The sequence below is a fragment of the Eurytemora carolleeae genome, unplaced genomic scaffold (genome assembly GCF_000591075.1).
Source record: "Eurytemora carolleeae unplaced genomic scaffold, Eaff_2.0 scaffold921, whole genome shotgun sequence".
Taxonomy (NCBI): domain Eukaryota; kingdom Metazoa; phylum Arthropoda; class Copepoda; order Calanoida; family Temoridae; genus Eurytemora; species Eurytemora carolleeae.
Genome location: NW_019396834.1, coordinates 113,253 through 127,110, shown reverse-complemented (window position 1 = coordinate 127,110; position 13,858 = coordinate 113,253). Strand labels below are relative to the sequence as shown.

Here is a 13,858-nt window from a genome sequence, read left to right as displayed (position 1 = left end):
TCAATTCCAGAGTCACAGGACTCCGACTCAAGGCTCTCCGGACAGGATACCATGAGGTCAGCAGAGGGTGAAGAGGACATTAGGAGGTTAGTAGAGGACACGTTCTTCTCTAACTCACTATCTAGGAAGTCTTCAACTGCCCTGACATCCGGGGAAAGAGAAGGCACCGGTCTCAGTTCTAACTCGCTGTCTTGGTGTAGAGATCCGTCCCTTCCATCTGAGGACAGAGCTGGGCACCACTCAAGCTCCCAGTTGTCGTTAATTAGATATTCTCCAAGGCAATCATCGAAAGTTTCCTCTGATGGTTCTATGAAGCATTCCAGTCTGGTTTCGCTATCGCTAGCCAGCAGTAGTGGAGGTAAAATGTCCTCTAGCAGCTCCAAACAGCTGTATCGCATTAATGCGATATGAGGGGTAAGATAGGTATTCACAGTATTGATAATGATAACATAAGAATAACTTCATCGCTTAAATACCAAACATTGGCTTGCAGAAACCAATATGAAGAAAGTGACGAAATCAGGGTATTGGACATGGGGGGTTAGGAGGTCAGCAGGAAGTGTGGCATTAAAAAAAATTGTCAATAAATCGAAGTTAGAATTGATTATTTCCTTATTAATGTTCATATTGAATTTCTTATTTTCTATAAATTTGTTCGCAGATTTCTTCAAGTTCTCTAAATGTCGTCTTTTTAATAAAACTTCCACAAAATCCGTAGAAAATGTTTGTGAAGAATTAGAGATTGTAGAAACTGATAATTGAATAATATTACTTATTTTCGATGATAGACGTTCATTTTTATTATCTCAACCTGTTCCTAAACATCTTATTAGTTTACTAGAGAATTTTGTTTACATTTTTGTCGTCGTTATTTAATAATCGAAAAAGAACCAATTCTGAAAATGTATCCACCCAAAAGTACGATTTTGAACGTCGACTTTGCGCCCAAACTCAGAATTTACAGATCTTCAAAAAAATTTATATGTTTTTAATGAATCATAAAGAGTTTGTGGACTGTTTGTAAAAAAAACCACCCGTTCTGCGAAGTTTTCGGGAAAAACTTACTTATAACCACGGGTTCCCTCGACCAATTTTTCCACAAAACATCCCTCGTTGCGTTTTGGATGTTTTGTAGACAAAATTGGTGGAGGGAACCCTTGGTAAAGTAAATTTTCCTTAACTTCCCTGTAAAGTAGTAAATAATAATATCCTTCATCCATCAGCTCTAATTTTCATCCTTCAAGAGAGAATCATTAAGAAAAATTTCTCTGAACTGCAATTGCGTGGGGTTTTCTAAACAAAATAAATTGGGTACAACGAAAAAAGGTATTAGTTATTTGAAAAAAAAATTTTAAAAACATTTAAATAGTTGAAATTTTGTTCACAGTGACAAAGATTTAAAACGTTTTCTTGAATTATTTGGTCAGTTTTGAAAAATGATAAAATCTGATGAATGAATGATAATGAATAAAATCTGATAAATGAATGATAAAGAATAAAATCTTATGGATGAAGGATAAAGATTAAAATCTGATGGATGAAGGATAAAGAATAAAATCTGATGAATGAAGGATAAAGAATAAAATCTGATGGATGAAGGATAAAGAATAAAATCTGATGAATGAATGATAAAAAATAAAATCTGATGGATGAAGGATAAAGAATGAAGAATGACGGTTTCAGGATAAAGAATAAAGTATTAAAGAACGAAGGATGAAAAGATTAGAGAGTGACCGCAAGATGGAGAGTGAAGGTTATGTAAACGAAGGATGATGAATGAAGAATGAAGGATTTAATAATTGAGGATTAAACGAATTTTACATTATGATATTGATTACTTCTGATATTCTGTACGTATCTCATTTTACATACATTTGTGGATTTAGATGAAAGAAGACGACTTATAAAGTAGCAAATTTGGATTTTAAAAGGCTGAACATTTTATCCGAATTTTTAAAATTTTTAAAAGTCGATTTTTCGAAAAACAAGGCACAACAAAAAGCTAATTTCAATATTTATTAACTCGTTATTACATCTCCAGCATTGCTAATCTTTCTCCATGCTATAGGGAGACTTTCAAACAACTTCCAGACTTCGAACCCGAAATTTGGACAATTTAACATTTTTTCATCACATGAAGGGCGAATTTAATTTTAAAAAGGTGGAATAGTAATCTACAATCTTCTCATATATCTCTAGAGTCCTTCAAAGTTTACATCAAGTTTTAAGTCTCATCTCGATCTCTCTGAGGCCGGTCCTTCTATGGATAGTGGACGTGTAGTTTACGTACTTTGGAGGACGATAATTTGGCCGCTAGATGTCTCCCGTGAGTTATTCATGGACGGACAGAGTTTCTCACGCCATACGGTATCTGTATCATTAGCCGTGCATTAGCCGTACTGTGGCCATGATTTATTTGAGAAAAGGTGGCAGCACTAATCAAAGTAGCTTTCTGATTTCATTTCATAAATTGATTGCAGTGTCTTGTTTTTAAGATCCATTATGAATTTGAAATTTAATCAAAGTACAATTTCCTATGATTAATATAGTTTGCCGCGTTCAAATCAAATTCGTAAATAAGCTTTCCCTTTTTTCCGTCGATAGGGGTCGCATATGTATGTGTTTATGGTCGGACAATACTCGGACACTGATAACTCATGGAAGAACGCGTTTGAACAAAGCACTATTTCTCCGTACATTTCACGACCAACATAGGAGACGTCAAGTTCGACCAATGTAGTTTATGGAAGGAACGGCCTCAGGCCGGAAACCATAAATAAAATTTGTAAATAAATGGAGAAAAATGTCGTATTTTTTACACTGTGAAGGGCGACATGTAATCTGATTTGGTTTAATTAGTATGATTTTAATTTAAACCTGAACAACATTCTTCGCATCATACAGTAATAACCAGAAAACTCTGGAATAGGAAATTGACAGACCCCATTCACTTAATATTTGATTTGATTACTTCCGGTAAAGCTATTTGCTTAGCAACAACATTAAATGCACTTTATAGTATTGCTTTAATGTCGTCTTCCTATTCTACAGTTTTCTGGTTATCACTGTATTGTAATATTTTAAGTAGAAAACGCCTGGAAGCCATTCTTTCTATCATTACATTACGAATGCTGCAATATATAGAAGGTTTTCTAAAAAACTGACTGAACTGTCGTCGTTGATTATTAAAAATGAGACGGTGTGTTTAAAAAATAAAGAATTTGAGACTTTTAGCTTCTCAGGAGGTTAAAAACAATATAGAAAGCTTCTATTTTAGACTTTCGTCAGCAAATAGCAAGTCATCTCCCTGCAGTTCAAGTTCCTCTATTTAAAGGGACTGTAAGCGTAATTGTATGTGACTCTCCATGCAAAAGATGATAATGCCCGATTCATAACGGTCCCCTTAAACAAAAAACTTTATCCGATTGTTTAGCTGGTTTAAAAAAGTTTATTTCTGATAATTCCTTTACGTTTTCTTGCGGCAGAAATTGTCACGTCACTTCTTTAATAAAGAAATTACAATTTAAAACTATTAGTTTTCAAAATTTCAAACATTGAAATCTAATTCATATTTAATCAGAAACAGTTTTTAAGGGTACCGTTGTAAATCGGACATTGTCATCTTTGCACGAAGGATCACTAAATTACGCTTACCAGAATTATTATGTTCAGTGAGACCCTGTGCACGTAAACAAACCTCATTTTTAAAATGAACTCATATTATAAATAGAGTTACACACATTTTTGTTCGGATTTTCTTTACACAAAGCGTATTAAAAATCCTTACAAAAATAATCTTATATTTATTTTTATCTAAGAAACAAATAAAAAATTAGTAATGTCACGCGTGAAATGATTAACAAAATTTGTACAAATTATGATTATATAACAAGTAACAAAATACAATAGAGTTGTTTATAACTCTAAAAAAATAGATTTGTGTTCCATCAATATATATACAAAGCTAGAGATGTAATAGGATATTTTGATTTTATCAACTTGGACGGTCATATTTAGTAGAATCGTAAATTTATCATGAAACAAGATGATCGGTTGGCTGAAAATCTTCTTGGGACTGCAGCAATTATGGTTCACGGGAATTATCTTCTTTTACAAAACCTTTATTTCTTGACTCAATGGCACGTAAACTCTGGGTCTAGTTCTCTTGGCTCAACATCTCGGTTTCTTAACATATATACAGGATGTCTCACAAAATATATCAGTTGATAAAAAATATTTCATGGCAGTCACGTTATAGTAAAATTGATTTCAAAGTAAAATATATTCGAGTAATAGATGTTTTTAAACTAATTAAACGGAAATAAATAAACATCTAATACAGATTATTGAAGAAGACATTCAAAACTATTTACCAACTGTCATGTTTCGTGGGACACCCTGTAGTTTACCAATTTCTAGACTCAAGGTCTCGTTTTCCAAATTCAGATCCACTCTTGATTGACTTGTTCTCTCGTTTTCAGAACTCAGTGTCACATTTTTACAACTCAGTGCCGGGTTTATTTCTCTAGATATTTCCTCCTGTACATAGTGTACGGATATACTAGGAGCTATACTGTACAAGCTGTTGATGATTCTGTACATGATAAGAACGGCTGTACAGTTGAGGAATAGTATAATCAACCCTGCAGTGGTGATAAACATAGCTTTAAACTCAAGAAGAGTAATAATATGCATGTCCAATGTTCTTGTTTGTATTCTATAGATAATACAGGTTCAGCTGAGTGTTGAACAAAGTGTTAAAACAGCGCAGTCAACTTTAATCTTGTCGTATAGCTGTTGACACTAAACAGTTACTAGTTATCTGTACTAGCGTTCAATTTTACTTAAACTAAGGAACGTCATCACGCGCACCCCTTTCTCCAATCTGCAGTTATGTACTATACTCCCCCCCCCTCCTCCATCTTCATAATAAGATCAGTCAGGGGGAGTCTACAGGGACTAACCCCCCTCTTGTTCTGAAAAAAAAATATTTCCCCGGGGGTTTGGGCCGGCCCCCAGTGAGGACTAAGGCTCCTCCCCCCTCCTGAAAAGTCTTAAAAGGTGAACCCCCCTGAACAGTTTCCTGCATACGCCCCTGAGATCATCCACGGGAGTATACAATAGCCCGGTTTCTTTATCGAGCTGTAACTTGCTTTGACTCTGACTATTATTTGAGATCACAGCTACAAGGTTAGATTTCAGATCATAGTCAAAGCTCGTTCATAAGTCAAAATTTTGAGGTTGGATTTAGTATGATTTCAGATCTAGTCAAAGTACAAGTAATTTGTTTTATGAATCCAATCTCAGCTGCTCTGACAATGATTTGATGACAGCTGGCCTTCCTAACTGACCGCAAAAAATAAAATTGTGTGGGGCATTGATATTTTCTCGACCGCTTTAAAAAGTCGTCTTTGATTTTTGGCCTTAAAATTGTAAAATGATTGATAAATTAGATAGATGGATAGACTAATAAATACATAGATAGATAGGTAGAGATAAAAGATGAAGAAGAAAAAGAGAATAACAGAAATAATCTTTAAAATGAAATATCTGATAAAAAGGTTTATTTTTTTTAAATCTTTTTTAGTATTCAAAATAAAAATAAATATTCTTAAGAAAATTTTTATTTTTTATTTTAAAAAGTATTTTTTAGAAATATTCTTTTTAATTTATTAGTTAAAAAATTAAAAAAATATCTTTTTTAAAAAAGTTAGGTTTTTTTAAAAATCTTAGAAATATTTTTATTTTTCTGAACTATGCATCTTGACATATTATTTCTGGTCTCTATTTTCATGTTTTGCAATTTTAGTAGTTTTAATGTCTGCTTATTTGTACCCAAAATCATGTGAAAACCTAAAAATGGCGAATAGTTTGTTCCCATTTGCTGTGATTTAGCTGTGAAGTCGAAGCTAAATCTAACCTCAGGTGTGATTTCCATCAGCTGATATTTAGCTATGATTTAGCTCCGACTTCAGATCTAACCTAAGCTTCGATTTTGCTCTGATTTTGGACTAACGAATACAAAATCATAGCTAAGCTAGGAAGTCGCAGCTAAATCATGGCTAGAACCGGACAAAGAAACCGGGCTAATATCTATACACAAAGAGTATGTATAATAATATAGAGTAAAAAAAATTATGAAAAAAATGCAAAATCATATCTCTACTATTTGTCTATACCAGTTTATACTGAAGTTAAAAACATATCTCTACTATTTGTCTATATATAAAAAACCAGTTTATACTGAAGTTAAAAACCAGCTTTTACATGAATCAAAATAATGCAAAACTATAAAAAATGATACCTTGAAATGCTTCTAAGCTAAATAAATATTTAATATTTTTGTACAAAATAAAAATTTTGTTTGTTTTGTCAAATATTATATGCAAAATCTGTCCTGCTTTCGATTAATTTTTACTTTGGCATATTGAAGGATATCTACTCGATATCAGGCAATATTTATAAAAACTTATTCTGATTTAAAGCCTTAACTAAATGAATTTAGAAAAAAAATATGTCAGTTACAGAAAGTTTTAGAAAGGTATTTGTAATAAATAGGACGTTTTAAGAAATATGCAAAAAATCATTTCTCACACTCCTATAGTACGGTTATATAATTCACCAAAACCAGTCCTTCAAGTCTCATACAGGGAAATTTTCATCTTTCTAAATATCCCAGGGAAAAATCTGACATCTTCCTTACCAAAAAATGCTTCACTTAATATAGATAACAGTTTCTTGGAAACCTCTTTTCCAGCTTATTTTAAATATGTTAAAAATAAATTAGCCCAGTGTGAAACAATAAAATATAGATTCGTAGTACATTGTACAAATTCAATTTGAAAATTCCCAAGAGCTATAATTAATTGGCGGGTTTATTTAAGATAAGAGTTAACAAATTAAAACAGACTTAGAGAAATACCTTTTAAGTTTTACTAATAATGAGGTGGGTGATGTGGCCGTGGGGGAATTCCCCTCCACCCATTTTCCTGCAGGAATAGGTTCAAAGTAAAATCTTCCATTCAAATTTCTCTGTTATCAGCAAATTTATGAGAATCATTTTCCGATTTTCAATAACTTCTTGAAACTTAGAATAAAAGTTGATCCGTTTAAAGGAATTTTTCAGGAATTAACGAGAAGTTTCCGCTACAGACTAAATTTTAAAAAAATTTAACTACGGACAATCTACATTCTGAGGAACCTATTTTTTAATCTTCTGCTCCCCCACACTAATCAATTACAACAACAAAAAATACGATAAAATATGTATAAAGATTTATTAAAAATAGAACTTTCTGGTTTAAGAAAAGGCTCGAAATGACAATATAATAACAAATGAAAACTTTCTACGTCTAATTAAAAAAAAGCTCAGGTTTCAGTCTTAAAACAAAAATTTGATCAGAATTTTGAGTTGAGTGTGAATACAAATTTGAAAGAAATCCATGGAGATATCTTTAAGTGAAACTTAATTTTTTGAAAAGTTTGATTGCATTGATTCTCTGATAAAACAAAAACACAAAATGAAAAACAGACTGGATTGAGATCACTCAACTTGAACTTTATTCTGAAGTCCTGAAGTATAGTCTCTTGAGCTGGTCTAGTCCTGGGTAGTCCCAACTAGTTCTGGGTAGTCCCAATAAGTCCAAGGTAGTTCCAACTAGTCCAGGGTAGTCCCAACTAGTCCTGGGTAGTTCCAACTAGTCCAGGGTAGTTCCAACTAGTCCAAGGTAGTCCCAGCTATTCCTGGGTAGTTCCAACTAGTCCTGGGTAGTCCCAATTAGTCCAGGGTAGTACCAACTAGTCCTGGATAGTCCCAACTAGTCCTGGGTAGACGCAACCAGTCCTGGGTAGTTCCAACTAGTCCAGGGTTCTAGCAGCAGTCCATTTAACACCTGCCCCTGGAGCTACACCATCGTTGAGTCTCTTGATCCTAATTTTGTCCATGTTGGATATAAGATGTTTTGAAATTCTCTCTGCAACCTCCTGTAAACAGAATTATTTATTTAATGATAACTCTATTCTATCTCCCCTAATGAGCTAAGTGAAGCTAAAAACGAGCAAGGTAAAAACAATGACCAATGCATGTTGTGACTTTAAGTCGACCTGATCTTGAAAATGGATGCATTGCATAATTTTTTTAGCTGCCTTCATCTCTGTGTATGGCATTTACTTTTTTATTCGAGGCTTAGCTTTTATGTTGTTAACTGTACCTTGAACTCAAGGGACATCCCGATCTTCATGAGGCGTGGGTTCTTCTTGATAGCATCTGCTATCCTGCACTCTACACGGTATCCCATAGCTTGCTGTGCCTGGGACGCTACACGAAGTTCAATAAGTCCGTTGTTTGGACTGGAAATAGAATCAAAGAGGTCTGCAATAGTATCAGGAGATATCCTGTTGTTCTCAACACTTAGAGATTTCAAGGTTGAGTTCTGTTCCAGGGATGAGCAAAGGGTTGCAATAGCGAAGTCGCTTATCTACAAAAATCAATTTTTAGAATATTTGTCAAACAATTAAAATGTTGGCAAAAAATTTAAACAGAGGCCGAATTTAAAGAATTTGAGCCGTGGCTTAAATCCGCCAAAACCTGGTTTAAATTAAGCTCCGGCTTAAATCTTGAAACATTTGATACAATATTAAGTGGAACCAACCATATTTAAGCCGCGGCTTAAATTTAAGCCACCGCTCAAATTCTTTAAATTTGGCCTCTGATTAAAGTTCTCAGCTTTCTTGTTTCAAGGATCGACCATATAACGGTTATTTACACTGAAGAGATAAAGATTATAAATAAAATTAACTTACATCACAGTTGACTGCTGAAAGCTTGGTTAGATTTTCGTTTCCTCGAATAGCTTCAAAGATGTCACAGATTAACTTCTCACTCATTCCTTGTATGTTGTTCAGACAAACATCCTAGTAATTAGTATAATTAGTGTAATTAGTGAACTTGTATATTGTTCATTCAGACAAACATCCTAGTAATTAGTATAATTAGTGTAATTAGTGAACTTGTATATTGTTCATTCAGACAAACATCCTAGTAATTAGTATAATTAGTGTAATTAGTGAACTTGTATATTGTTCATTCAGACAAACATCCTAGTAATTAGTGAAATTAGTGTAATTAGTAAACGTGTATATTGTTCAGACAAACATCCTAGAAATTAGTGTAATTAGTGTAATTAGTAAACTTGTATATTGTTAGACAAACATCCCAGTAATTAGCGTAATTAGTGTAATTAGTAAACTTGTATATTGTTCAGACAAATATCCTAGTAATTAGTATAATTAGTCAACTTTTATATTGTTCAGACAAATATTCTAGTAATTAATGTAATTAGTGTAATTAATGAACATGTATATTGTTCAAACAAACTTCCTAGTAATTGGCATAATTCGTGTAATTAGTAAACTTGCATTTTGGGTGTTTCTCCCCTCTTTACCTTAGTATTACTATCATTATTCTTTATTTTCTCAAGTATCTCCTCAGGTTTAGTTGTATTTGGTGGATCTGGTTCAAAGTACTGAAGAGGGTCAGCATATGCTTCCATTACAAAATCTTGAGGATTAGTGTTGAGAATATCTGCCAGAGCCATAATATCATCCAGGGTAGCTATAGACAAGGCAGCTTCCTCCTCCGGGTCCAGTCTAGATTTCAGGGATAGTTATTTTACAGGGGAGGAGGAATTGTATACAAAGATAAGTATATTGTACATGGAGGGGGATGAGGAATGTCTGGAATAAATCAAATTACGACATCATGTTTTCAGGATTTAACTTTCAATTTGACATTTTCCTCACAACTGAATGTTGGCACATTTCTTGGTAAAAGAGTTCAAAAATAAAATGTTTAATAGATCAACATTATTTCTATTGTGACATATCCAAAAATAAAATGTTTAATAGATCAACATTATTTCTATTGTGACATATCCAAAAAAACTAATGAATCTTAACAGTTTTAAATATTTAAATCATAATTTCAAGTTTAAAAATTAAAAAAATATGTCCTAACTTTGGAGGAAATGTTGAGGCAGAAATGAAAAATAGCGAATTGTTTTAAATGCAAAAATTGACATAAAAGCAAATATTTCCAAGAACTTACAAAGCAATAAGTTTTCTACCAAGTTTATATTTACTTTAACTTAAAAATCAAGTCTTTATAAAAGTCCACATTTTGATAAATAGCCCCAAATCCAAAAGACAACTAAGAAAAGCTTGACTTTTTGTATGCTGAGAGCTAATATACAATATGCGGTGTATCTCAATAAACATGACTGTTAAAGTGACTGTAAGTCTAATTTCAAGTTGCCCTCCATTATTAAAGATAACAAAGTTTTGTGAGATCAAGCATGGATTAAACTTTAATGTTTAAGTTTTTAGTTTTAAAAACTTTTTATTTTTAATTGTTGGAGTTTCTTTACAAAAGCGATTTCTACTGAAGGAAGACACAAAGAAATTAACAAAATTTTAAAACTTTTAAATTTAGAATTATGACAATATTCTGCACATTTTTCATCAGATGAAGACTTTTTAAGGTGGTAATATGGCATTGCATGTAGAGTCATTTGAAATTACGCTTACAGTCCCTTTAAGCACAGTTAATTTAAGTTTATATTTGAATACCAAAATCCTACCTGATTGACTCCTCGTTCTCCGCTTGTTTTGCCATAGCTGCCAACTCCTCATCATTGTATTTTGGTACATAAACCTTTCCTCTCTTCAACCCGGGCTCAAACTTAACCTTCTCCTCCTGGTCCGGGGTGTTGAGGGCGATCTCGTTGATGCAGTTGATGAGGGAGTCCCTGTTTAGGTCTCCGGTGGAGTCCTTCTCACAACGGTAAGCAGTCCTAATCAGAATTTTTTTTTATGGGGCTCAATTTGAACCAGGTTTTATTTTGGACTAGTTTGGAAAGATTAATGGATGCTTAAAATTGAAAAAATTGTCATAATTTAGTTTTTTTTGTTAAATTTTGAAAATCCACGAAAAAAATTAATAAATCTGGGAAATTATCTTGCTATTGTGTTTTGTATTAGCGAAGAGAAAATGCTCACATTTGAAGTCGCAATTAAAAGTTGAAATAGAAGATGGGCGCGAAACACTCTCAAAGTCAAGTTTCTATCTTTTTTCCCAAAACTCTTGTTAAAAATTATTGTTGAATTTGAATTAAAAAGATATTTTGATAATTATTTATCACTAACAGGTTATGCGTTAAAAGCGAATTAATTTCCTTATGATTTATGAAGCATCTTTTTTTTAAAAAGGTCTAGACTCTGGACTAGTTAAGTTTTGGACGTCTTTTAACATCACAACAATATTTTTGTACTTTATATTTAAGGGAATTCAATGTTTATTTTATGAATTTTTGACAAGAAATTCTCGAATATGGTTTCCATGTTGGGGTCAATGTTCTCTTTGACTCTCACAAGTAGAGATTAGCTATCCCCCAGTGTGGGCCTTAGCATCTGTTTTATTTGTATCCGGATCCGGAAACTGGATCCGGTCTTAACAATTCATCCGGATCCAGATTTTGAAAATAAAAAAAATATATATTTATTTTGTTTTGTATATTTTTACCACTAAACACTACTTAATACTTGAGAACCAGAAAGCAGTGGAATACTCGTTGACTTTTTGATTTAGAATATAAAATATCGGTCAGGATTTGGGAATTTTTCTTCAACATTTTAGAGTTATTCTAGTTGCAACAAATGCATATTACAAATCCTTAGCGAATTATCTAAAATAAAAGGAAAAACAAAGACGACAGTCGGGCCACAGTTTGTTGGTTTGAATTGAACTGCAGATCGATTTAGAAGAAATTCTAACAATTATATTTTTCAAATTTTTTCTTTTGACAAAACAGGATTTAGAAACGATTGTGTAGAAGTTAAATCAGTCTTATTTCTTGTCGCATAACTAGATTCAAGGCTGAAAACAAAGTTAACCTTTACATCATTTTACGAGTTTAAAGTCGTCGTTTAAAGGGAGTGACTGGCAATGTATATGTAGTTGAACTAAGAATGCAGTTTTGTAAAGAATTTTTTTAGGATTCATTTGAGACCCATATGACGTTTTACGGTGCAAATTTGTGCAAATTCAATTTTTAAAATCCTCCTTCACTGTTCATTTTGGAGAGATGATTTTGACAATCGGTTTTTTAAAAATTAACAACGACGAAATTGTAACAAAAATTCTAAAGTAAACTAATTGGAAGTCAAACCTGATAGAAATTCAACGTATAGAAACCTCTACGTATAGCAACAAGGCGTATTTTCCAGGAGAACATTTTTTATATTTTTGAGAAATTAAATTATCAGTGTAAAGTAGATATAATTTTCATAAAATCCTTTTCTTTGAATGGTAAAACGGATTTTTACGAAATCATATTAGCATTTCTGGAAAACTTTTTTTTTATACTTTTAAGAATTTTTTTTTCTAAAAATAAAACTGTAGATAGGATTCTCATAAAATATTTTTTTTAATAGTAATACGCAATTTTATGTATAACCATATAATCATTTATTTATGTTGTCAGTACATAATAAAATCTGGGGGACCTTAAATACAATGAGAGCAGTACAAATGTATATATTAAACTATTTTGCTCCTTTAATATCTATGGCATGTAAAAAAAAGAAATTATGATAATGATAATGATAAGCTACAATGTTTTACAAAAACGTTTAATTTCTCAAAAATATAAAAAATGTTCTCCCGGAAAAGACGCCTTGTTGCTATACGTAGCGGTTTCTATACGTTGGATTTCTGTAAGGTTTGACTTCAACTAATTGGATGTTTAGGAACAGATTCTCATTAAAAATTTGTCATTTAATCAATGTTAGAATCAATTATTTCCTTTTTATCATTTCTTATTCTTTACAAATTTGTTCGCAGATTTCTTTAAATTCTTCAAATGATGTCTTTTCAATCAAAATTGCAGGAAATCTACAGAAAATATTTGTGAACATTATTAGAAATACTAATAATTGAATTAGATTAGTTAATTTTTATTTTATCAATCTGTTCCTAAACAACTTATTAGTTTACTGTCGAATTTCTGTTTGAACAAATCTAATCGAATACTTCTTCAAAACTAAATTTATAAACAGATACGTTTAAATCTTCATATCCAGGGCTACAAAAGGGCAAAGGCTTTGCGACATTTTAAAATCGGACAGATCTCAACAGCTGAAGCCAAATTTGAATAGCTGTGTAGATCCTAGTGCCCCCCCTTCCCCTACTTCCTTTCTTGTATAATACATCCGCTTCCTTTGTTTCCTTATATGTCCATCCTCTCTCTTCAATATTTTGCAAGTTAACTTATCTCAGCTTTCAATCTCAGAATGGAGGTAAGATGGGGAGGAGGGTAAAACAAATATTGAAGTTTGTTTTAACGTATTTTCAACTGTTCCCATGCTAACAATGGCATCCAAACTTGTTTGCAAGCAAAGTACGTGGCATTCTCCGCTAAACGGTAACCGACAAAAAACTTCTCTGAAAAGAAAGTCCTGTGGAAATAAAGTCCTAAATTTTGTCACTAAGAAGTCCTGTCGAAAAAAGTCCTTGAAATAAAGAATCTCCGGTTATAAAGTCCTACCATTTTGAGACTTTATTTTTCTGGCTCTAGTACCCTGCTGACCATTCATATTATTGGCCGGTCAGTGTACTGCAGATTACGGCAGTAAGCACCAAAAGCTTAGTTGATGGTGGTGAATGGATAACTTTAACCTGAATCCTATAGCATTGTCGGATATTAAATCAAATATTTCACTTTTATCTTTTTATAAAATAGAAGGAATATTGTTACTCCTCTTCCATGCAGGGGAATTATATTTTCCAAGTATATCTTTATTT

General features: G+C 32.5%; 1 protein-coding gene and 1 long non-coding RNA gene across 2 annotated transcripts in view; both read right to left on the bottom strand.

The window, feature by feature from the left end:
* Window positions 1–3,788: 3,788 nt before the first annotated feature.
* On the bottom strand, window positions 3,789–4,893 carry LOC111709205 (uncharacterized). The gene is made up of 2 exons (XR_002766810.1): window positions 4,410–4,893; window positions 3,789–4,185 (listed from the first exon to the last, which is right to left on the bottom strand). It is a non-coding gene; the product is annotated as an uncharacterized LOC111709205 (long non-coding RNA).
* Window positions 4,894–7,567: 2,674 nt separating this feature from the next.
* LOC111709207 (tropomodulin) overlaps window positions 7,568–13,858 on the bottom strand; it is a gene marked incomplete in the record, with an annotated part of 8,455 nt that continues 2,164 nt past the window's right edge. The window contains 5 exon segments of the mRNA XM_023482821.1: window positions 7,568–7,983; window positions 8,211–8,477; window positions 8,803–8,913; window positions 9,444–9,648; window positions 10,638–10,850. Of these exon segments, the coding sequence (XP_023338589.1) occupies window positions 7,858–7,983; window positions 8,211–8,477; window positions 8,803–8,913; window positions 9,444–9,648; window positions 10,638–10,850 (922 nt within the window).